The sequence below is a fragment of the Dromiciops gliroides genome, chromosome 5 (assembly GCF_019393635.1).
Source record: "Dromiciops gliroides isolate mDroGli1 chromosome 5, mDroGli1.pri, whole genome shotgun sequence".
NCBI classification, from domain to species: domain Eukaryota; kingdom Metazoa; phylum Chordata; class Mammalia; order Microbiotheria; family Microbiotheriidae; genus Dromiciops; species Dromiciops gliroides.
In genome coordinates this window covers 208,235,549-208,262,560 of record NC_057865.1, presented here as the reverse complement: position 1 = coordinate 208,262,560, position 27,012 = coordinate 208,235,549, and the positions used below count along the sequence as shown (strand labels likewise).

General features: G+C 35.6%; 1 protein-coding gene across 3 annotated transcripts in view; it reads right to left on the bottom strand.

The window, feature by feature from the left end:
- CNTN1 (contactin 1) overlaps positions 1–27,012 on the bottom strand; it is a 253,372-nt gene that overhangs the window by 142,491 nt on the left and 83,869 nt on the right. For all 3 annotated transcript variants that reach the window (XM_043966354.1, XM_043966352.1, XM_043966353.1), the window contains 3 exons: positions 13,205–13,411; positions 9,465–9,564; positions 8,754–8,935 (listed from right to left, as the gene is read on the bottom strand). In XM_043966354.1, the coding sequence (XP_043822289.1) occupies positions 8,754–8,935; positions 9,465–9,564; positions 13,205–13,411 (489 nt within the window). The remainder of the gene's footprint in view (positions 1–8,753; positions 8,936–9,464; positions 9,565–13,204; positions 13,412–27,012) is intronic.

Below are 27,012 nucleotides of genomic sequence, written 5' to 3'. Positions count from 1 at the left end.
AGAACTATGGAGTCTGAATGAAGATTAATTTCACTTTTGTTGTTGTTCTTTTGTTATTATTCTTGTCTATTTTTTCTCGCATTTTTCCTTTTGTTCTGATTAATGTGGAAATATGTTTGACATGATTATAATGTATAACCCATATCAAATTGCTCACTGGCTTAGGGAGAGGGGAGGGAAGGAAGGATGGGAGAAAAATATGGAACTCAAAAATATCTTTATATGTAATTGAGAAATATTAAAATTAAAAAAAATTTTAAAAAGGACATAAGTGATAAGATTTGGCAATAGATTGGATATGTGGTGTGAGTGAGAGTGAAAAATTAAGAATGACAAAATCAAGAATGACACTGATGTTGTAAAGCCTCAATACTGGAAAGATACTGGTGCCCTCCATTGTAAAACAGAAATTTGGGGAAGGGGAAGATTATTAGGGAAAGATAATGAGTTCTGTTTGGGACATGTTAAGTTTCAAATGTCTATGGAATATTCAGTTCAAGATGTCCAAAAGGCATGATTAGATGTCAGGAAAGAGATCAGGGCTAGATCTGGAAATCAATGGTGATATTTGAATCCATAAGAAGTGAGGAAATCACCAAGTGAGACAGTATAGAAGAAAAAGAGGAGAAGCCAGTTTTCTATTTTTTAAAGAAGAGGAGCTAGTTTTCTATTTTTTAAATTATATTTTATTTTTCCCTAATTACATGTTACAACAATTTTTAACATTTGGGTTTTTAAAGTTTTGAGTTCTAAATTCTGTTCCTCTCTCCCCTACCCCCTGATACAGTAAACAATCTGATATAGGTTACACATGTGCAATCATGTTTCCATATTAGGGACCCAGTTTTCTTGAAGGCATTATTCACCCACAACATGGATGAAGAACAAGTAAAGGATACTGAGGAGGCATCTAAAAAGTAGGAGGAGATCCTGGAGAGAGCAGTGTCACAAAAATATTGCTAGTAGAAAATAACTAGGAGAAGGTGATGAAAACTGTCAAAGGTTAACAGAGAAGTCAAAGAGGATTTGGATTGAGAAAAAAGCCATTGGATTTGACAATTAAGAGGTCACTCTAGAGAGAGCAGTTTCAGTTTAATTATGAGGTTAGAAGCCAGACTTTAAAGAGTTGAGAAAAAGGGAGAGGAGAAGTGAAAAAGTTCCAATTGTAGATGACTTTCTGAAGGTGTTTAACCATGAAGTGGATGATATAATTAAATGAAGGTTTATTGTTGTTTTTTAAGGATGGGGGAGGCATGGGCATATTTGTAGGCAACAGGTGGGGGAACAGTAGAGAGATACTGAAGGTATCACTAGAGATATCAGTAGAGAGAGGAGGGAATTGTGCCCTCTTTTTAGGGGAAGATAGGAGGGGATGAGATCATCACATTCATAGAGGATTTTGAAAGGAAAAGGTCTACCTCTCCATCCAACATATGGGTGAAGGAGGAGACAGTGGGGGATTTCTTATGTGAGATGAGAAGGAGAGAAAGAAAACTCTTAGTGAATGTCAAGTGAAAGGAAAGGAAGTATAGATGAGTGAAGATAGCTTTGTCAAGCAATTGATCATCACTAAAATTGTCTGGTGATCAAAGCTGATTAAATTCCACAATGCATTCTTGGTGACCCAATATGATATCTAACATCCATCTGCATAAGATGATGTCTACCATATTTGTTCAACTAGTAACTCATTTCATGCACATTTTTCACAGGATTAATTTGAGAATTTAAATAATTGAAAAATAGTATGTTGAAAAATTGTATGCCAACCCACATAAATCATCATCATTTCTATATATTACTGATAAAGTCCAGCAACAATTGCTAGAAAGAAAAATTCCATTTAAAATAACTGTGGGGCAACTAGATGGCGCAGTGGATAGAGCACCGGCCCTGGATTCAGGAATACCTGAGTTCGAATCTGGCCTCAGACATTTAACACTAGCTGTGTGACCCTGGGCAAGTCACTTAACCCCAATTGTCTCACCAAAAAAAATAAAATAAAATAAAATAACTGTGGCCACAGTCAGGATCACACAGGGCTTAGAAGCTTCTACCTTGAAAGATCAGAGGACTTGGAATTTGATATTCTGCAAAGCAAAGGAGCTTGGATTACAATCAAGAATCAACTACACAGCAAAATTGAATATAATCTTTCAGGGGAATAGATAGACATTCAATGAAACAGGAGACTTTCAAACTTTGCTGATGAAAAGACCAGAGCTGATCAGAAAATTAGATCTTCAAATACAAGACTAAAGAGAAGCATAAAAAGGTAAACAGTAAGGAAAAGAAAAAATCATGACATTCAATAAGGTTAAACTGTTTATATCACTACATGGGGTTAATTAGTGTAATAGAATACTAAGAAATTATTTCAGAAATACCTGGAAAGGCTTACATGAACAGATGCTGAGTGAAGTGAGAAGAACCAGGAGAACAGTGTACAGAGTAAGAGCAACATTGTGAAATGATCAACTATGATTGACTATGATTTTTCTCATGAATAAAATCATCCAAGACAATTCCAAAAGACTCATGATGAAAAATGCTATCCATATACAGAGAAAAAAACTATGAAGTTTGAAGGTACATAGTAGCATACTATTTTCACATTTTTGTTGTTTTTTTTGTTGTGGCTTTTCCTTTTCTGTTTATTCTTTTACAACATGACGAATGTGAAAATAAGTTTACATGACTGCACATGTATAACCTGTATCAGATTGCTTGCCATCTTGGGGAGGAGAGATGGAGGCGAGGGGAAAAATTTTGGCATTCAAAATATTTTTTTTGTTTTTTTAATTTTATTTATTTATGTATTTATTTTAGTTTTCAACATTTGTTTGGATAAGATTTCCAATTTCAAATTTTTCTCCCTCTCTCTCTGCCCTCCCTCCTCCCCTAGGCAGCAGGTAATCTGATATAGGTTATATATATATGTGTGTGTGTGTATGTATGTATGTATATATACACACTATATATGTACATATACACTATATGTATGTACATATATATACATATAATAACATTAAACATATTTCTGTATTAGTCATGTTATATGAGAAGAATCAGAGCAAAAAGGAAAAACCTCAAAAAAGAAAAACAACAGCATCAAAAACAAAAGAAATGGTATGGTTCAATCAGCATCCATATTCCACAGTTCCTTTTTTTTTTCTGGATTTGGAGAGCATTTTTCATCATAAGTCCTTTGGAACTTTCTTGTACCATTAGATTGGTGAGAAGAATTTAGTCTATCAGAGTTGATCAACACACAATGTTGATGATACAGTGCACAATGTTCTCCTGGTTCTGCTCATCTCACTCATCATCAGTCTATGCAAGTCCCTCCAGGTTTCTCTGAACTCCTCCTGCTCTTTGTTTCTTACAGCACAATAGTATTCCATTATATTCATATACCACAACTTGTCCAGCCATTCCGCAACTGATGGGAATCCCCTCAACTTCCAATTCCTTGCCACCACAAAAAGAGCAGCTATAAATATTTTTGTACATGTGGGTCTTTTTCCCTTTTCCATGATCTCTTTGGGGAAAAGACCCAAATAATTCCAAATTGCTCTCCAGAATGGTTGGATCAGTTCACAGCTCCACCAACAATGCATTAGTGTTCCAAGTTTTCCACAGCTTCTCCAACATTTATTATTTTACTTTTTAGTCATATTAGTCAATCTGATAGGTGTCAGGTGGTACCTCAGAGTTGTTTTAATCTGCATCTCGCTAATCAATTGTGATTTAGAGCATTTTTTCATATGGCAATAGATAGCTTTGACTTCTTCATCAAAAAACTGCCTGTTCATATCCTTTGACCATTTTTCAATTGGAGGATGACTTGGATTCATATAAATTTGATTTAGCTCCCTATATATTTTAGAAATGAGGCCTTTATCAAAAGTATAGGCCATAAAAATAGTTTCCCAGCTTTCTGCCTCCCTTCTAATTTTGGCTGCATTGCGTCTGTTTGTACAAAACCTTTTTAATTTAATGTAATCAAAATCATCCATTTTGGATTTCATAATATTCTCTATCTCTTGTTTGGTCATAAATTGCTCTCTTTTCCAAAGAACTGAAAGGTAGACTACAAGGTCGGAAGAGGAAATAAAATCTTTAAATAAGCCCATATTAGAAATTGAACAAGCAATTGATATTTTTCCAATTTTTTAGATCTGATTTGATTTTAGAATGAAATTTAATTTCCAACTGATTTTCAGTCTACCTTTCCCTGGCTCTTTCTTACATGTAATTTTATTGCATCATGATCTGAGAAGGATGCATTTACTATTTCTGCCTTTCTACATTTGACTATGATGTTTTTGTGCCCTAAAACATGGTCAATTTTTGAAAATGTGCCATATACTGCTGAGAAAAAGGTATATTCCTTTCTATCCCCATTCAATTTTCTCCAGAAATCTATCATGTCTAACTTTTCTAGTATTCTATTCACCTCTTTCACTTTTTTCTTATTTATTTTGTGGCTAGATTTATCTAATTTTGAGAGGGGAAGACTCAGATCCCTGACTAGTATAGTATTACTGTCTATTTCCTCTTGTAACTCATTTAACTTCTCCTCTAAGAATTTGGACGCTATACCACTTGGCGCATACATGTGTAATATTGGTATTACTTCATTATCTATAGTACCTATCTATAGCAAGATGTAGTTTCCTTCCTTATCTCTTTTAATGAGATCTATTTTTGCCTTTGCTTTGTCTGAGATAAGGATTGCTACCCCTGATTATTTTTTACTTTAGCTGAAGCATAATATAGTTTGCTCCAGCCTTTTACCTTTACTCTGTGTGTATCTCTCTGCTTCAGATGTGTTTCTTGTAAACAGCATATTGTAGGATTCTGGTTTTTAATCCACTCTGCAATTCACTTCTGTTTTATGGCAGAGTTCATCCCATTCACATTTACAGTTATTATTAACCAACTCTCTATTCCTCTCTATTCTACCTTTGTACTTTACCCCCTTCTTTCACACTATTCCTCCTCACCAACGACTTGCTTCTTACCCCTGCCTCCCCTAATCTGCCATCCCTTTTTATCACCCTCCTCCCTTTTCTTTAGCTTTTTCTCCCTTGCTTTTGCCCTCCTTTCTATCCTTCCCCCCTTTCCCTTTACCCTTTTACTTCCCTAAAGAATAAGATAAGTTTCTTTATCCAAATGAACATATATGTTATTCCCTCTTTGAATCAAATCTAGTGAGAGTAGGGCTGAAACAATGTTCACCCCTCCCTTCTTTCCCTCTATTGTGACAGGTTTTTTTTCACCTCTTCATATGATGTAATTCACCTCATTCCACCTCCCCTTTCCTCTTCTCCCCATAAATTCCCTTTTTAAGCCCTTAATTTTCTTGATAACATCACATCAAAAACAGTTCTGTGTATAATCCTTCTGTCTGCCCAAATACATATACAGTTCTCAAGAGTTATAAGTATTATCTTCCTGTGTAGGGATATAAACAGTTTAACCTTATCGAGTAACTTTTTCCCCCCCTGTTTACCTTTTTAAACTTCTCTTGAGTCTTGTATGTTAAGATCAAATTTTCTATTCAGGTCTGGTCTTTTCATCAGAAAACCTTGAAAGTCCCCAGTGTCACTGAATGTCCATCTTTTCCCCTGAATGTTCAGTTTTGCTGGGTAATAGATTCTTGGCTGCAATCCAAGCTCCTTTGCCTTCCGGAATATTATATTCCAAGCCTTACAATCCTTTAATGTTGAAGCTGCCAGGTCCTGAGCAATCCTGACTGTGGCTCCATGATACTTAAATTGCTTCTTTCGGGCTGCTTGGAGTATTTTTTCCTTCACCTGATAATTCTGGAATTTCACTACAACGTTCCTTGGAGTTTTCCTTTTGGGGGTCTCTTTCAGGAGGTGATCAGTGGATTCTTTCAATGACAATTTTATCCTCTGATTCTATAATATCATAGCAGTTCTCCTTAATAATTTTCTGTAATATGGTGTCTAGACTCTTTTTTTGATCATGGCTTTCAGGCAGTCCAATGATTCTCAAATTGTCTCTCCTGGACCTGTTTTCCAAGTCTTTCCAATGAGGTATTTCACATTTTCTTCTATTTTTTCATTCTTTTGATTCTGCTTGACTGATTCCTGGTGTCTCATGGATTCATTACCTTCTCACTGTCCAATTTTAATTTTTAAGGCATTGTTTTCTCAAGTGAGATTATGCACCTTTTTTTTCCATTTGACCAAATTAATTTTTTTTTTTTAATGAGGCAATTGGGGTTAAGCGACTTGCCCAGGGTCACACAGCTAGTAAGTATTAAGTGTCTGAGGCCAGATTTGAACTCAGGTACTCCTGAATCCAGGGCCGGTGCTCTATCCACTGCACCATCTAGCTGCCCCCCAAATTAATTTTTTAAGGCATTGTTTTCTTCAGTGAGATTATGCACCTTTCTTTCCATTTGGCCTGATGAATTTTTTAAGGAATTGTTTTCTTCAGTCAATCTTCGTGCTTCCTGCTGATTCTTTTTTCATAATTTTCTTGTGTTGCTTTCATTTCTCTCCCCATTTCTCTCAATTGATTTTTAAAATCCTTTTTGAGCTCTTCCAAGAAGGCTTTTTGTTCTTGAGACCAATCCATCTTCCCTCTTGAGGCTTCACATGTAGGCAATTTGGGAGTACTGACCTCATCTGAGTTTGTGTTTGCCTCTTCCCTGTTGATACAGAAGCTCTCAATGGTGAGAGCTTTTTTTGTTTCTTAGTCATACTGCAGCTTTTTTTTTTTTTTTTTTTGGCAGGGCAATGGGGGTTAAGTCACTTGCCCAGGGTCACATAGCCAGTAAGTGTCAAGTGTCTGAGGCTGGATTTGAACTCAGGAACTCCTGAATCCAGGGCCGGTGCCCCATCCACTGTGCCACCTAGCCACCCCAGCTTTTTTTTTTTTTAAGTTGAGGTCTGCTCTGGGGGCACCAGGTCCCTGTTTCAAGCTTCTTGTGCTGGGGTACAGGGGCTGTGTTACCAGCTTTCTACATTGAGGCCTCTATGGCTTGTGGATTTCTCCCTGTCCTGGCCCTGCTAGCTGCAGGCTGGGATCGGTAGGCCTGGTCGCACCTGTCCTATGGGTAGCTGTCCAGCTGGCACCCTGCCCTCCTGGCTGGGGCTGGTGGGTTTTGCCACTGTCCTGCTGCGTCACCAGCTTGTTGAGCCAGGATCCAGTTGCTCAGCTGTGGCCCACAGCTTCCTGCTGACTTGCCCCAGCTCCCTCTGCACTGCACCATGCCTCCCTTTTGCCCAAATGAGACTGACCTTTCCTGAAGTCTTATAAATTATCTCTGGTTGGAAGACTATGTCTCTCTGTCTCTTTGCAGGTTCTATAGTTTCAGAATCTGTCTAGAGACTTGATTTAATGTTCTTTTAGAGGGAACAGAAGGAGAGCTTATGCAATTTGCTGGCTACTCTCTGCCACTCAAAATCTTACAAAAATGAATGTTGGAAATTCTTTTTTTTGCAGGGCAATGGGGGTTAAGTGACTTGCCCAGGGTCACACAGCTAGTAAGTATCAAGTGTCTGAGGCCAGATTTGAACTCAGGTACTCCTGAATCCAGGGCCGGTGCTTTATCCACTGAACCACCTAGCTGCCCCGGAAACTATTTTTACATGTAATTGGGGAAAAAAAAATAATATTTACCAAAAAAAAAAAAAAAAGAAAGAAAAGAAAAAAAAAACTGTGGCCAATATAAAATACTTGGGAGTCTACCTGCCAAGACTAACACAGCAATTGTATGACTAGAACTACAAAACACTTTTCACAGATCTAAACAGTTGGAAATATATTCATTGTTCATGGGTATGCAGAGCCAATATAATAAAAATGACAATCCTACCTAAGTTAATTTATTTATTTAGTGCTATACCAATAAACTATCAAAAATATTTTATAGAGCTAGAAAAAAAAAACCAAAATTCATCTGGAAAAACACAAGTTCAAGGATATCATGGGAATTAATGAAAAAAATACAAAAGAAGGTGGTCTACCAGTACCAGACCTCAAACTGTATTATAAAGTGGTAATTATCAAAACAATCTCGTGCTGGCTAAGAAATAGAGAGGTATATCAAAAGAAAGAAAGAAAGAAATAGAGAGGTTAAAAAAAAAGAGAGAGGTAGATCAGTGGAATAGAACAGTTACAAATTACACTATAGTAATATAGTATATGATAAACCCAAAGGTCCAAACTTTTGGAACAAAAATTCATTATTTGACAAAAACTGCTGGGAAAATTAGAAAACAGCATGACAGAAACAAAGTATAGACCAACATCTCACACCATATACTAAAATAAGGTCAAAATGGGTACATAAAGCAAATTAAGAGAATAATGGAATCATTTATCTGTCAGATTTATGGGCAGAGGAAGAATTTAGTACCAAAGAAGATATATAGACAGAAAAATAGCATGCCAACCTGATGCATTTGGTAGCTGTTCATCTCAAAGAGAAAGTCCATATGGTCTAATGGATACCTTTAGGAAGATCTAGGTTCAAGTTGGCCTCTGACAAATACTTAGCTATGTGACCATGTACAAAACATGTAACCTCCCAGAGTCCTAAAGAAATCCTTCAGAAATATAAATTATATAGAAGAGTTACTGAGAAAGTTTAAATTCCCTACACTGATCAGAATATAGATCTGAACAAAAGAAAATCTTCAGTATTGAAACTGTCTTTCAATATAAGAAATATATAGTTTGTATGTGAATCAAATGTAATTTCTACCTACCTTGGACATAAATTCTTGCCTGATGTCTATCTTTTCCTCTGATGTTCTCAGCTTCACATTCATAAGTTCCTTCATCTTCAAGCTGAATGTTGAAAATCTTAAGAACTGCCCCAGACATACTAATCTCAGCTGTGCTTGGCATTGGTTCCAGAACTTTTCTCCACCGGATCTCAGGAACAGGGCTTTTAAAAAGGGCAGAAAAATACTAACAGGTCCACAAAATATATGACAGTCATAGAAATTTAATGGCTAATTCAAGAAAAAAAACATTTCCTCTTCCTTTTGTGCCTTAAACCAATAGCATTCCCATGCCACTGACATTTGGTGGAACAGGAAAACTAATTCTTTTTTTAAAATTGGATTCCTTTAGTAAAGCAAGATAAAGGGATAGAATGACCAATGAAAATACTAAATATATTTGCCTGGAGAACTGGTAAAGAGTTTTTTCCAATAACAGGAAAGTATTACCTCAGTCCAGCAACCCAAATGATCTATCACAAATTAATAATGATATATATTTTTAAATATAAGAAAAAATAAGATAAAATCCCCAAGCTTATACTGTCAAGTTTATTATCTGATAGTTTTTAATCACACTGAGAAATGGTTAATCTTAACTCTCTAAATGATTTTAATTGCTTCCACCCCTCTCTCAAAGCAGAAATATTCTATATGTTAATTTAAAAAAACAAACAAACCCACTATACTTACTTTCCAAGGGCAAAACACTCTAATGTTACATTATGGCCCATCAGTGTATATGTGTCCTTGAATTGGACTTTGATATCAGCAGGATACAGCTTTGTTGTGCCTAACATTAAGAAAAGTACACAGAAGAAAGCCTATGAACTATTTGACCTATTGACCATTTTCCCTTTAATTTTTTTACTTTACAAGGACTGGAAATATTATGAAATGAACTCAGGAGGACCTGAGTTCGAATCTGGCCTCAGACACTTGACACTTACTAGCTGGGTGTCTCCCGCCCCCCACAAAAAGAAAGAAATTAGGGGTGGAGGTACTGAAGGTGATGGTGAGAACCAAGAACAGGCTAAAGGCTGCAGTCTTGTCATGTCATTCCCTACTTGGTGAACTTCAGTTGCTCCCTATCACCCCAGGATCAAATAGAAATTTATGAATTGTGTATTAATTGTATGCATTGCTATGATTCCATATACTAAAACTTTTGAATTTTATATATATATATGTATATATATATACACACACACATATAAATTTTATATTTTATACACATATATAAAATTCAAGAGCTTTAGTATACATATGTCTATATATACATATATATGTATTTAAAGCCCCAAATTTAAGTTTAAAAAAATCATTTTATTGGCTAATTCATATTGTTCAAACTGAGGGAATAAATGCCAAAGGCACACAGAGAGAGGAAAGGATGATAGGATCACAAAGTTAGAACTGGATAGCACCTTACAGGCCATCTAGTCCAACTCTCTCTTATTTGTTTATTTCTTTATGTCATCCTTTGACTTTATTCTTTATTCACACCTAAAACAAATGACACTGTGCTTATGTGCACATCCTGAACCAACCTGGCAGATCCCAGCTCATACAAACCATAAAGACCTTAATCATGTTACAGAAAAAAAATCAAGTTCAGCTCTATAATGGCTAGCTTCTCTGTTGGTGATTCAAACTGCATATGTGAATCATAACATGAAAAACATGGAATTGATAAAATAATAAAAAATAAATTGTTCAGTTCTAGACAAAATGGAGAAATTTTCACCTGAGGTTTCTCTCCCAAAAAAGCTTACTGCAACAAAGTCAAGTCTTACACAATCTGAAGCTCAATAAATTCAGAGCTTCTGAGCTCTATATTGTGCTATAGGATTTGTGTAAATGGTGACTGAAGGAGAGCTATGTGTGAACTAGTTAACTTATAGGGGTTTGCAGCCAGGGGAGTTGACAAGGTTCCTAGGCAGTCATATTCAGACCCTAACTCAGGCAGTGTTCTGCTTTAGAGATAAGGGAAAGTCCAAGGACAGAGAGTCCATAAATATCTGTGGCAGCCACTACCTGAGATGAATAGATGAAGGTAGCAGAAGTGACCCCAATTGGGGGGGGGAGGGCAGGTCAGGGGGTTCATTAGAAGTTACTACAAACTCTGACAGGCCCTGGACTGCTAGTGACCTTCTGAGAATAGCAAAAAGATTGGACTCAGTATAGAGGAGAAACAAATGAACCAAAGAAAAAAATATTCAGGGGGTGAGGTTCCTCAGAAACCAATCAATCCATGAAACTTGTAGGACATTGTCAGATAAGGCATTGATACTGACTCTCATTGAAATCCCTTTAATGATCTCACAATGAGGGAGGACACTGCCACTTTGCTATGTACCTTCCCCCAATTTGGGGCCTTCACTCTAACTACAAGAGCAGTCACTTTGACCAGCCGGCCAGCCTTTGTCCATGTAAGCATAGTCAAACATAGGCTTCTTTAGCTTTGTGCTAGGTGGTAGAGGCACTGGAAGACTTTTATGTCTTGGGCACATTCATCACGTGGGAAAAATATGAAAATAGGTGTATAAACTGGGCCATTTTTTCCTGCTATGCTAGGGTAGGGCAATCCAGATAATATGCAGCTATGGTGTATAAGAAAGCCTTACTGTTTTGCCTCAGTTCCTCCCAATTCAGGGGGCTATAAGGCAGCAACCTGGGGCCATTATGTTCTGCCATAGCTGCTGCCTCTTCATCAACATCTTGAAGACAATGGAGGTACCACATGGTCATTTCAGGTGGCAGAATCCCCCAAGGGACTTCCTCTGTCTCCTGACTGGTTGGTAGGAGAAAAGGTCAGTAGTCATTACATTGACAATACCCAACTCTCTCATTTGAAAGATGAAGAACTGAGATGGAGAGAAGTTAAGTGATTTCTCTAAGGCCATGCAGGTCGTAAGTGGAAAAGCTGATAGTCTCTTAATTGCAAAATGATCTATTTGAAGATTAATTGTCAGCTCTCAAGACATAAATTTATTCACATATATTAATGGATTCACAAACAATCACATGTATTAATGGATTCCTTATGACCTCCTAAGTGGTGCTCCTTGTCAGCTGAACTTTCCTAGTATAGTCAGATTTAATTACTATAGTGAATGTTGAGAAATTATTTAATTTGGGAGCATTTATGTACCATTTCTAACACAATCATCCTAAAATATAAACTGGAGAACTAATTTAAAATGGAAAAATATGTGTAACGCTGGTGTTTTAGATTGCTCAAATTTTTTTTCCATTTAGTACCAGTGACAAATACTTAAATTAATAGAATTGATTGACAGAAATAAGAAAGCTGAAATTCCATAAATATGTAAGCATAAACTTCATACCATAGAATGTTAGACAGGGAAAAGACCTTAGAAAACATTTAATCCAACATATTTATATTACAAGGGAGAACACTGAGCCACAGAGACTTGGCTTTTAAGGCCCCAAGTGACAGAAATAGAAACTATGGGTCAAAAATCCAGAGAAGATTATAGGCTCACTATAAGGATTTTGTCTAGTAGAATTCATTCTTCTCGATCTAAATGTAGAATAGGCGTTGATGAGTCCCTACTTAATAAAAAGTTTTTGAACACAGGTCACATGACTACATGCCATCTAGCTTGTAAAAATCAATTTTTGTTCAGGTATGGGTTGGACTAAATGGCTTCTGTGGTCTCTTCCAAATCTGAGAATCCAGTAGTATGTGAATATATGGAGTACAAACCCAATTAAAATGGCAAAATTTCTCTAAATTAATACCAAGAGTATGGAATGTTAAACATCTGGTTATGTAGGGAGGTGGGTGATATTTAGAAACACACACACACACACACATTGGAGGACATTTTAAAATAAAAAGTGTGATTTAAGTATTCTTTTTTTGGGGGGGGGTCAGGGCAATGAGGGTTAAGTAACTTGCCCAAGGTCAAACAGCCAGTAAGTGTCAAGTGTCTGAGGCTGGATTTGAACTCAGGTCCTCCTGAATCCAGGGCCAGTGCTTTATCCACTGCACCACCTAGCTGCCCCTGATTTAAGTATTTTGATGCAATCAAATTTTAAACTAACACACTGTCAATAAAATATTTGCATGAATCAATTAATTCTTTAGTTTTCAAATTTCCTTCGGTTTCACTATGCTAATACTGGCAGGTCCCTCCAGACTCAAGAACAACCATTTGCAATTTTGCTCCTTACAGAACAGTTTGAAAGAAAACATTTTAACCATGTTTCTGTCAGATTAAAAAAATTTACAAAAAATAGGAATAATCATTTATATTAATATTTAAAAGCCCAAAACAAATAAATAGAAACATAAATTAATATATCCCCGAGAAAACTACAAATGTGTAGGACACTTGTTTGTACTTGTATATATATACTATGTGCATATATATATATATTTAATTAACAGAATAAATACTTACGGTCAGAAAGAGGAATGAGTGGGATAAATTTGCTGAAAACACTCTTTGTAATTGAAGGACTTGATACAAAGCACGAATAATTGCCTCTATCAGATCCCTCTACATTTGCAATATATAGATTTCCATTCGTCTGAGATACATATCGTCGTTTGTCCATTGTAATGAATATAGGAAACTCATTTAGAAGCCAACGATAACTAAGATCATCTGGAATATAGTAGTTTTTATTATTTAACAATAGGAAAACAATAGTAACATTTGTATTCACTGGTAACACAATAAGTTTCAAGTATATGCTCTTAAAATAGAGTAAGTACTACTTATAGTAGTAGGTTTGGACCCACTTTATAATGTATTATTCAAAATGATACATTATCATATAAGTTCACCTCTTTAAAATATACTTATTATATAGAATGGAAATAAACTTGGCATATACATATACATAAAAATGAGGAAAGGCAATTAATATTACTGGTGCTTCCCTCCACTAGCACAGATCAAAACTTCTTAAAACCTTCTCATTTTCTCTAATTCTTGTCCATCTTTCCACAAATCCTCCATAGAGGATCCACTCATCTAGCGCACTAGGGCATCTCATTCTCTTGTTTTAACATCTCAGGGATACAAATGCATTGCACTGACTATTCACTTATCTGTCCACATAATAGTAATAATAATGAAAATTCACATGTATCTAGTGCTTTGAGGTTTAATTAGTATTTTCCTCACAACAACCCTATTATGTTCTTTGTTGTTGCTTCTTTGGAGCATAGGAGTTAGAACAACCTACAACAACAACTTATGATTCCATTGATATAGGGAACCTCATTTATAACTTAGAGTCTTGTAGAGTTATCTGAAGCAATGAATGGTTAAGTGATTTGCCTTTAATCTCACTCCTAGTGCATGTCCGAGGAACTTGAACAAAAGGTCTTCTTGACTCCAAGGCTGGACCTCTATCCACTAGTCTAAGATACCTCTACTGGTCTTATGATTTCTATTTCACAAATTAAGAAACTGAGGCAAAAAGAGGTTAAGAAATATACCCAGGGAAGTAATAAGTATCTAAGCCAAGATTCTAACGCAAACTTTCTGACTCCAAATTCAGTGCCTTTTTCCCTACATCCCGAATCCCCTACTCTACTATGGGGTCTTTTGTCACCATTATTGGTGTGTTGTAGTCTATTTTTATCCATCATAAGTGTCTTTTGAGTTATTTGGAATGATATTTCTCTAGAGACTGTAGCTTTCAATAATTCATGGTCATACAATTTTACTGGATCATTAGAGATGGGGTTTTGCAAGAATAAAAAGACTGAGATCATTCAAAACATTGAGTGGTTTTTCAAATAATGACCCAGCCCAATACTGAATTCCTAATATCCTAATGGTGAGTTCTGGGTCCAGCTCTCTGTCCATCTAAATTGTTTGTCCAATTTAAAAGATGTTGATTGATAAACTAACTTGATTGGCTCTCTAGCCAAATATAATAATAATATGCAAATATACATAATAACGCAAAATGCAATTTTACTCTGTGGATTTTTATTCACTACTGTGCATAGTAAGAACATTATCTTTGTAATTACTATGGATTTTACTGAGGAGACTTTGTAGTGTTTGAACGTTTGATTCATTTAATACAATGTGACCTGTGAATAGGAGCAATTTGAGAACCTGGACATCCATAGAGAATCTTCTTTCTGTTTGGACTTTTTCATGGACTCTTTTTATTTGGACACTGGGGAGTACTATGGGTGAACATATGACTCCCCATTTTACATCTTGCTTGTTGTTGATATTCAGTGGGTTGTTAAAGTTATTTCCTTGGTTGAATCTGTTTAATTTTTATAACTATAATTCACATATGACATATTTGGTCTGAATAAAACCTATATGTTTTTATTTTATTCTCCTGGGTGAGATTCTTTTTTAAAATCAACTAATAAATAATGAAAAATAGTTAACATTCATATAGAACTTTGTGATTTTGCCAAATATTTTAGTTGTTGGCATCCTCTAACTTGCTTTTTCTGGTAACTACCTTGTTTTGGAATCTTTCCCTTTATGAGATATCTTGAATATCATTCCCAAAGGAACTTCTGGTCAAGACAACTAGTTGCCTGAAAAAGTGGCAGTCCTCCAGGATCCCACATCCTTACTCCAACTAAATACTGAAGTTTACATCAAAACATCAAAACAAATAATGATCAAGAACCTCTAAACCCCAAATATCCAAGGAGATCTACCATGAGAAGTAGAGATCAGTGCAAGAATACAAGGACTCCAGGGCAAGAGGTAAAACCAAGTAGGGGTCACTCACCACGCCATTCAAAAGTGCAGCTAGGGTAAAAGCCTAGCTCTGCTATAAAGATTCAATTCATTATTTGAAGCTGAAAAAGTGAGTACATCAAAGAAAATACCATACGGTATAAAAATATTGCAAATCTGAACTACATAATTACTGCAAGCAGAGACTTTCTTGAGAACAGAGTCAAGATGGCAGATTACAGGCAGCAACCCAATCAAACTTCCCCAACATTCCCTTCCAAATAACTTAAAAAAAAAAAATCCTCAACTCTTGATTTTGGAGTAGCAAAATCAACAAAAGTTTGGGCTGAGACATTTTTCCAGCTAAAAGAACTTAGGAGGTCAGGAGGAGAGGTCTATGACACAAGAGTACACACAATGGCAGCACCAGTGGCATGAAATGAAAACTCCCAGGTGTGTAATTTAAAATTCTAAATGTGGGTTCTAATCTGTCCCCCCAGTTTTGAGGGGAAACTGACTAAAATCACTGATAAACAAGTTTAGGTTTTTTAAGGGTTTATTGAAAGATAGTAAAAGAAAGAGAAAGATTGAGAACAGATTTCTTATAGCCTGGAAATCCTCGCCTTCCTAAACCTCTCACTTCTGAATTCCTCTGCCACCACACTGAAGTCTTGCACCAAAAGAAGAAGAAGCCTCTCACCAGTGTCCGCTTCCTCCTTCATGTTCCCCTCCCAGAAATGGGAGATTCTTCAAGCTGATTGGCTAGTCTCATTCAAATTCATTGGTTCACTGGACCCGAAGGTGGTCTCAATGTAAAGTTAAAAGTTTTTAGCTTCTGAGAACAATGCCTTCTTAAGTACCCTTAAGTACCAGCCAGATGCACTTACAATCTAGTAATCTCCAGGTGGGCCCCTGAGTATCTGCTAAATCTCATCTATTACATTCCATTATCTTGACACACAGGAATATTATGGTCAAATTACAGAGCTCCTATGTCAAGGAGAAAGTGTTGCAACAATTCAAATGCCAAGGAGTCACAGTCAGAATCACTTGGAATATACTGGAGCTAGAATTATAAATAATAACCTATCCAGCAAAACTGAATATCATACTTCAGGCAGAGAAGTGGATATTTAATACAACAGAGGACTTTTAAATATTCCTAATGAAAAGACCAGAGCTGAATAAAAAAGTTTGACATTCAAACACAAGATTCAAGAGAAGCATAAAATGAGAAACAAGAAAAATCATAAAAGACACAATAAACTTAAATTGCTTACATTCTCACATGAGAAGATGATACAGGTAATTCCTAAGAACTTTATTATAAAAGAGTTAAAGGCAGTCTACATAGACAGAGGGCATGGTATTGTTATGGGTCCCTGGGTACCTCAGAAGTTGTCAGGGGCAAATCAAAGAACTTTCTCCATGAGAAACTAAACCAAAGGACAGACACACCTAAAGAGATAAGTAGCACCTGATCTGGACTGAGTTAGCTCCAGGACAACCACCCTTCATTCCAGTCTCCCCCAGCCCTCAGGGAGATAAGATTAGGTGTGGCTTCTGCCTTTGTGGCATGAAGGGGACAGAGATGGATTGAGAGATCAGAGTCTCCTCTCACCCAACTTCCCCCAGCCACCACCAGTGGGGGATAGTCTTCCCCCAATAAGGGAACTTCCCACCGTCAGATGATCACCCCATCGGACCACCATCATTCCTCTATAAAAGTATCTGCCTGTCTCCTGCTCAAGGAGATAGGTATTTCAGAGAACCATGCCTCTGTGCCATGCCTTCTCCCCATGAGATGAAGTCCAAGGACCTCTCTCTTGGTTTCCTTTCCCTAGCACCTAAATAAAATATTATTTTATTCTAATTGGATTTGAGTGCAAGAGGATGTAATTCTTTAAAAAGGAATTCCTAAGAACCCCTTATTCCAAATACCCACCAATTTCCCCCATAACACTTGGCTACATTGGTTTTATTTGTACAAAAACTTAATATAATCAAAATGATCCATTTTAAACTTCACAATGCTGTAACTTGCTTATTCGTAAATTATTCTTTATTCATAAGTCATAAGTCTAATGACTTATGTTATTATGTGGTGGGACATGAGACCCCATGAAACTGAGAAACATTAAACTTTAGCAGAAATGAAAAACAATCCTTAAACTTTAGACACTGAAACCAAAGATTTCATAAATGAAGAACATTCCCTGTTTCATACTTCAGGAATGTGACATTGACAGTACACATAGAGCAGGGGTCATGCAGACCCTAGGATGTTTAGGGAACAGCTTCATCAATGATGTAAGCATCAATAAGTATATCAAGGTCTGCAAGGAACATGATATGCAAGTTACATACTTGCACACCAGCAAAATGTGTACATCATTTGACCCCCAAACACACCCTCCCAAATGACCCCTGCTTGGTAGTTTTTGCAATCTCTACTCTACTTTGTGCCATGCACAAAGCCTTATTTGAAACTGTATAAAAGATCAACTCTTCTATTCAGAGAGACAGTCTCCATCTTACCACTGTCTCCTGGCCATGTATTCCTCTCACAATGTATACCTCTCTATTTTTTTGTAAGATTTGTTGTAAGCTTGCCAATTTTTTGGATAAACCAGCCCACTGAACCACATTCCATGTCATTCAGGTATTATTAGGTAGACTTATGTTATTATTTTATTAGGTAATATGTTCCATGTTCTAACTTTCTTATGATGTCTCCTTTTATATCTACATCATATATCCTTTTTGACCATATTTTTAGAAATGGTAAATTGGTAAATGGTCTATGACCACTTTCTGCCAGACTGTTTTCCAGATTTCCCAATAATTTTTACTAAATTATTTTTTATCTCAAAATCTTAAATCTTCATATTTGTCAAACACAAGGTTACCACAATTATTTACTACTGTGTATTGTACTCTGTTCCACTGATCCACCCTTCTATTTCTTAGCCAGTACCAGATATTTTTGATAATTACTGCCTTATAGTATATTTAAGATCTGGTACTGCTAAATCTCCTTTCTTTACTTTTTTAACTCCATTAATTTTATATTCTTGACCTTTGTTCTTCCAAATGAATTTTGTTGTTGTTTTTTTCTCAGTAAAATAATGTTTTTGGTAACTGAACTCGGATGGGATTGAATACATAGATCAGCTTAGATAAAGTTGTCATTTTAATTATATTGGTTCTGCCTACCCATGAACAATTAATATTTCTCCAATTATTTAAATCTGACTTTATTTGTATCAAGAGTATTTTATAATTATGTTCATATAGTTCCAGAATTTGTTCTGGTAGGTTTACATACCCCCAGGTATTTATACTGTCTACAGTTATTTTGAAAGAATTATCTCTTACTATCTCTTCTTGTAGGGTTTTGTTGGTGACATATAGAAATAAATGCTGATGATGTAGGTTTATTTTGTATTCTGCTACTTTGCTAAAATTATTGTTCCCACTAACTTTTTAGTTGAAACTTTAGGATTTTCCAAGTGTATAATCATATTGTCTTCAAAAAAGAGATATTTTATTGCCTATTCTGAGTCCTTCAATTTCATTTTCTTCTCTTATTGTTATTCTTAGCATTTCAAATATAATATGGAATAATATTAGTGACAATCAGCATCCTTTTTTCACTCCTGATCTTATTGGGAAGGCTTCTACCTTATCCCCATTACAAATAATGTTTGCTGATTGTTTTAGGTAGATGCTTCTTAACATTTTGAGGAAAAATCCCCTTTATAGCAATGCTTTCAGGGAAACTACATTTTGATAAAAGTTACCATAGGGCAGCTAGATGGCGCAGTGGATAGAGCACCGGCCCTGGAGTCAGGAGTACCTGAGTTCAAATCCGGCCTCAGACACTTAACACTTACTAGCTGTGTGACCCTGGGCAAGTCAATTAAGCCAAATTGCCCCGCCCCCCCCCAAAAAAGTTACCATAGACGATAGTATCAAAGTTTTATGGCAAGTTTCTCTGATAAAGGACTCTTTTACAAATATATAGGGAACTGAGTCAAATTTATAAAAATTAGAGCCATTTCCTAATTAATATATTGTCAAAGGATATAAAGAGGCAGTTTTCAGAAGAAATCAAAGCTATCAAATGAAAAAATGAACTAAATCACATACAAACGGAAACAACTCATAGTTATCAGAAATGACAAATTTTGAAAGGAATGAAGGGGTTCTGAGCCAAGATAGCTGAGTGAAGAAGCAACCCACTGCAGCTCTCCTAGATTTTCCCTCCAAACTGACATAAAACTGCCTCTGAACTCACCAAGGAACAGAGAAACAATCTATCAGCCCAACAGGAAAGGTCTATCTTACCTGGGTGGGAGGGAAATGAGGTCCAGGAGCAGCTACAACAGAAAGAGTTGGGCTCACCGTAGAGGCTTACAACAGACCTCTGAGCCTGCTGAACAGTAGTGAAGCCCTGCCCGAGCAGGTCATCAACAGATTCCCACCCCTGTGACCTACCAGCAGAGAGACTATTTCCAGAGCAAAACTAGCCCCACAAAACCAGCAGATCACAACAAAATTATTATTCAAGGGCCTGTTAACAGAGTAACAGGTTACCATAATAACCCAGCAGCAGGTTGCCATGACAGGGCCGGAAGATGAAAGGGCCCACTTGACACAAAATGAGAAAAAATACAATGAAAAACAACAATGAAAAAAAAGTTTGATTATTGACAGCTACTTCAATAAAAGGAAATCTCAAGACATGAATATAGAGGAGGACAGTTACAATAAAATGACTACAGCTAAACCTTCAAAGAGAAATACAAATTGGTCTCAGGCCCAAAATAAATTCCTGGAAGAGCTTTAAAAGGAATTTGAAAATTGAATTAAAGAGGTTGAGGAAAGATTGGAAGTGATGCAGCAGAACCATGAAAAAGAAATACAAAATAATAATATAAAAATACAAAAAATTACTGAGGAAAATAATTCCCTAAGGAACAGATTTGGCCAAATGGAAAAGGACTTACAAAAAGTAAATGAAGAAAATAATTCTTTAAAAAATAAAATTGAAGAAATGGAAACTAGTGATTCTATAAGACACCAAGATGCAGTAAAATAAAATTGGAAAAGCAAAAAAAATAGAAGAAAATGTAAAATTTCCTATTGAAAAAACAACTGACAGAGAATAGATCCAGGAAAGATTGGACTACTTGAAAGATATGACCAAAAAAAAAAGCCTGGACAATATCTTTCAAGAAATTATCAAAGAAAATTTACCTAAAATATTAGAACTGGATGGCAAAATAGATATTGAAAGAATCTACTGACCACTGCCTGAAAGAGATCCTAAAATGAAAACTCCCAGGAACATCATAGTCAAATTTCAAAACTCACAGATCAAAGAAAAGGTATTACAAAGCAACCAAAAAGAAACAATTCATATTCTGTGGAGCTACAGTCAGAATTACACGGGATTTGGGGGCAGCTAGGTGGCGCAGTGGATAAAGCATTGGCCTTGGATTCAGGAGGACCTGAGTTCAAATCCAGCCTCAGACACTTGACACTTAACTAGCTGTGTGACCCTGGGCAAGTCACTTAACCCTCATTGCCCTGCCAAAAACAAAAACAAAAACAAAAGAATTACACAGGGTTTGGCAGTTTCCACATTAAAGAATTGCAGGGCTTGCATCAATTGGGGAAAGGCTGAACAAGATGTGGTATATGAATGTAATGGAATTCTATTGTGCTGTAAGAAACGATGAGCAGGAGGAGTTCAGAGAAACCTGGAAGGACTTGCATGAACTGATGATGAGTGAGATGAGCAGGAGAACATTGTACACAGTATCATCAACATAATGTGTTGATCAACTGTGATAGACTAGATTCTTCTCACCAATACAACAGTACAAGAAAGTTCCAAAGGACACAGGATGGAAAAGGCTCTCCAAATCCAGGGGAAAAAAAAGAACTGTGTAATGTGGATGCTGATTGGATCATACTATTTCTTTTGTTTTTGGTGCTGTTGTTTTTCTTTTTTGATGTTTTTCCTTTTTGCTCTGATTCTTCTCGTATAACATGACTAATGCAGAAATGTGCTTGATGTTATTGTATATATATATACATATATACATATATATATAAAACATATCCGATTACCTGCTGTCTAGGGGAGGGGGGAGAGGGAGGGAGAAAAATTTGAAATTGGAAATCTTATATAAATAAATGTTGAAAACTGTCTCTACATATAACTGGAAATAATAAAATACATTTATTTAAAAAAAAAGAATCACAGGGCTTGGAATATAATATACTAGAAGGCAAAGGAGTTAGACTTACAACCAAGAATTACATACCTAGCAAAACTGAATATAATCTTTCAGGGGTAAAAATGGACATTTAACAAAATTGAGGAATTTAAAGCATTTTTTATTAAAAGGCCAGAGTTGAATGGGAAATTTGACTTCCAAATATAAGGTTCAAGTGAACCATCAAAAGGTAAAAAAGAAACAAGAAAGAAAAACTGTAAGAAATTTGATAAGGTTACACTAGTCTATATGATAAAATAATATTTGTAATTCTCAATAAGTTAATTGTAAAAGTAATTTTTAATGCAATTAGGAGTATATGTAAAGAGCTTGTATGATATTTGTAAGTCTAAAAAATGTAATATAAGAATGATTAGAAAGAGTATATGTAGAGAGCTGCTAGATGGCGCAATGGATAAAGCACTGACCCTGGATTCAGGAGGACCTGAGTTCAATTCCAGCCTCGGACACTTGACACTTACTAGCTGTGTGACCCTGGGCAAATCACTTAACCTTCATTGCCCCACAAAAAAAAAAAAAAAAAAAAAGAAAAAAGAAAAGTATATGTAGACAGAGGGAGTTCTCATAAGGTGACATTGATGATATAACACCATAGAAAATAAAATAAAGGGCTAAAAAGAAATTGCATGGAAGAAGTAGGAAGGGAGAAACTGAATGGGGTGAACATACACATAGAGGCACAAAAATAAATAAACAAACAAATAAATAAATAATCATAATGGAGGGGAATATAGGGTACATGGGCAAAAATTAAACCTTCTCATCAAAGTTGGTACAAAGAGGGAACAACAAATACACTCAGTTTAATATAGAAATCTATCTTACTCTATAGGGAAGTTCAGATAATGGAGGGGTGAGGGGGGTCTGATAGGGAGGAGGGAATATTGGGGAAGGTGGTGATCATAGGTAAGGCAGTTGTGGGAAAGGAGAGGGTAGGGGATCAGAATGGGAAAGATAAGCAGATGAAAAATATAGATAGTCATCATAACTATAAATGTGATATATGTGAGGCAGAGTGATACACACCAGGTGAATGTGGAGAGTTGGAATGGGATCTATTATTCTTCGACTGGAGCAAGGAAAGCTGGGGTAGCAATTACGATTTCAGACAGAATAGAGGCAAAAATAGATCTAGTTGGGGGAGATGGGGAGGGAAATTATATTTTGCAGAGGGTTACCATGGACAACGAAGTCATATCAATACTTAACATGTGTACGCTAAGTGGTATAGCATCTGGATTTTTGAAGGAGAAGTTGAATGAGTTGAAAAATCTCTAGGAACAGATGGATAAACAAGTTAATTTCTACCAGACTTTTAAAGAACAATTAATCCCTATATTATAGAAATTATGAGCTTCAAAAAAGCTTGGAAAGACATATATGAAATGATGTATTGGGAAGTAAGCAGAACCAAGAGACTACACAGAGACAACAATATTGTTTGATGAAGAACTGTGAATGACTTTATTATCAGCAATGCAATGATCCAAGTCAATCTCAAAGGAGTACTGATGAAACATACAATCCACCTCCAGGGAAAAATTTTATATTGATGGGACAGATTGGGGCATACAATTTTTACATTCTTTCATTAAGTGACAAATATGCTGATGTTTTCCATGATCATATATGTATAATCCATATCGGATTATTTACCACCTCAGGGAGGGGAGGGAAGGGGGAAAGGGAAGGATAGAGATTGGAATAGAAAATATAAATTAAAATGTTTAATCTGGAAAGGTGGGGGAGGGGTGTGCTGGGAAGGATACAGGAGGTATATATATATATTTATATATTTATTTTGGTATTATTTATGTAGTAATTATATTTAAACAAATTTGTCATATAAATTATTTCTATAAATTGATACGTATTTGTTATTTATAAAAGTTATTTAAAGAATTAAAATACTAAGTTATATATATTAGAATATATCTAGGTATATCTAAATGTAATAATGTAAAAAATTTACATTATATATGTTATATATGTGACTGTGTATATTATATCTATAACATATATATGTTTGATATATGTATATATCAAAAAGAAAATGAAAATGGGTACACTAGTAAACTCTTGGAGCTGTGAACTGCTCCAAACATTCTGGCTAACACTTTGGAACTATGCCCAAAGGGTTATAAAATTGTGCACAGCATTTGACCCAGTAATACCACTAGTAGGTCTCTATTTCAAAGAGATTAAATAGGACCTATATGTACAAAAATATTTATAGCAACTCTTTCTGTGGTAGCAAAGAATTGAAAATTGAAGGGATGTCCATCAATCGGGAATACCTGAATAAGTTGTGGCACATGACTGTGATAGAGTACTATTTTATTATAAGAAATGATGGATGAGGGGGATGTTTTCAGAAAAATATGCAAAGACCTATATGAACTAATGCAAAGTGAAGTGAGCAGAACTAGAAGATCACTGTGCACAGTAACATCAGTATAGTAATGATGTTCAATTCTGACAGACTTAGCTACTCTGATCAACACAATGATCCAAGACAAGTGTAAAGGATTCATGATGGAAAATGCCACCCACCTCCAGAGAAAGAACTAATGAACTTTGAGTGCAACTTGTACTATAGGGTTTTTTTTTCACTTTATTTTTCTTGCTTTTTAGTGATATGAATAATATGTAAATATGTTTTGCATGATTTAATATATATAATTGATATCATATTGCTTGTCTTCTCTGTGAATGCTGGGAGCAGGAAGGAGGGAGAGAATTTGGAACTCAAAATTTTAAAAAGACTGTTAAAAATTTAAAAATAATAAATATTTTTTAAATCTTTATTTTCTCTCACCTAATGGTGGAGGGGCAATCAGATAGGGTATCAGCCATAGTGATACCAAGAAAGGGTCATTATAAATAACATTTTTTTTTAGTTCTAAGAAGAAAAAAAGGAAGTTTAGAAGGAAATACAGGGCACTTTTGAAAGTAATATGTAGGGGGCAGATAGGTGGCACAGTGGATAAAGCACCAGCCCTGGATTCAGGAGGACCTTAGTTCAAAACCGACCTCAGACACTTGACTCTTACTAGCTGTGTGACCCTGGGCAGGTCATTTAACCCGCATTGCTCCACCAAAAAACAAAAGAGAGAGAGAGAGAGAGAGAGAGAGAGAGAGAGAGAGAGAGAGAAAGAAAAGAAAGTAATATGTATAATTTATTATATACTTTTAAAAAAACCACCTTGTGAAATGAAGGCTGACATTTTTTTTATAGAATCCTTTATTTTGTGTTTTGCTTTGTGTATGGATATGTACTCTTTTGATGTTTATATTCAGAATAAAAAAATAATTTTTTAAAAAATTGATCTGAGTGACTTTAAAATATTATTTTCTCCTCCATAGATTTATGTCAGATCATTTTCTCAACTCGATCTTTTTTTTGAAGTAATAAACATTTTTATTTATATTTTGGTTTCCATTTTTTATCCCTCCTTCCTTCCCTCCACTTCCCCATCCCTGAGGCAGTAAGCAATCACATATAGGTTATACATGTACGATTGTGTAAAAATTACCATATCAGTCATTTTGTATAAGAAAAGTTGAATAAAAGAAAGTGAAAAATAACGTGCTTCCATCTGTGTTCCATCAATATCAGTTCTTTCAGTAGTACTTTGGGATTGTCTTGGATTATTGTACTGCTGAGAATAGTTAAGTCACTCAACGGTTCTTCATCAAACAATATTGCTATCTCTGTGCACAATGTTCTCTTGGTTCTGCTCACTTCACTATACATCAGTTCATACAAGTCTTTCCAAGCCTTTCTGAAATCATCCTGCTTGTCATTTCTTATAGCACCTTATATTCCATCACCATTATATACCATAGTTTTCAACTTGTTGTTCTTCATAGTGAAAATAGTCCTGAATTTGTACTCAGAGCATCCAAGTTTCAATCTTGACACTTGTTTATTTTTGTTACCTTGGCATGTCACCTAACCTCTCAGGACTCATTTTTCTCATCTGTAAAATGAAGATCCTAGACTCAATGAGCTCTAAATGATCTCTAAAGTTCCTTCTCATTCTAAATTGTTGATATAGGAACAACAACAACAAAAGTTTTATTGGATCATTTGACCACCATGGTGGTTTACTCACATTCTCCAAACCTCATTAATGTTCCAACAATATCCCACCCTCCAATAAAATTCCTGAGACAGAAATAGGAAGACAGAACCACTGCTTAGAACTTTAATACTTTGGGCACTCATTCATTATCCTTCTCACTGCAGCCTGGATGAACCAAGCATTGAGGACAAAGAAATGAGGAGGCTTTCCCCTAGTGCCCATTCTTTAATCCTTCACACATGCAACGACTTTGTCCAAATACTGTTCAGTTTCCCTCCACCTTTCAAGAAATAGCAGATGCTGGTTCTCTGAGCCTTTGAAAGATGAAAGAATTTGGGAGAGGTCACAGCACAGGCTTGAAAGGAAAAGGGACTGAAATGTATCTGGGGCCAATGCTGTCCACCAGAGATTTCATAAATTAGAAGGTCAGTATAATAAAGTCTATAATCCCCAAGATTGGAGTGATAGAGAAGTTAATGATTGGATTTCCAAAAGAAAAAGAAAGAGGGTCATTGAAGTATTTTTTTCAAAAGAGAAGAAAGATCAGAAGGAAATCACAAACAAGTACAAGAGCTTTGAAAGATATATAATGAATATATAAGAAAAAGAGCAAACTATACGTAATAGAGATTTGCATTTTCATGTAAAATACCTTTCTTAAAAAACTTTGTATAGGGATATTTTATTTGTATATGCACATTTTTTTCTTTATTTGGAGTCGATTAAATTCAGAATAAAAATAAAATTTAGGAAGAAAAGAACACATGAATTCTCTAAAGGACCTGTGATTTCATTGATAGCTCTCCTTTAGGAAACTCTTTCTACCCCCGCAGGTCATCAACTTCTCTTCAACTTTTAGTCTTAAAGAACTGAATAAATCATTGAAAAATCAAGTTAATTACCAAGAGTCACACCAGTATGTGTCAGAGGCTAAGTTGAACCCAGATCTTCCTCAGTTCAAAACCAACTCTCTATCCACTGATTCTCTCTAAAAGTAAAAAAAAAAAAATGCCCTGATCATGAAAAGGGGGGTTGGGGAGTAGGCAGTCAGAACAGACAGTTCCAAGAGAAGAATTAAAAACTATTAACAACAATATGAAAGAATGTTCCAAATCACTAATAAAGAAGAGAAATA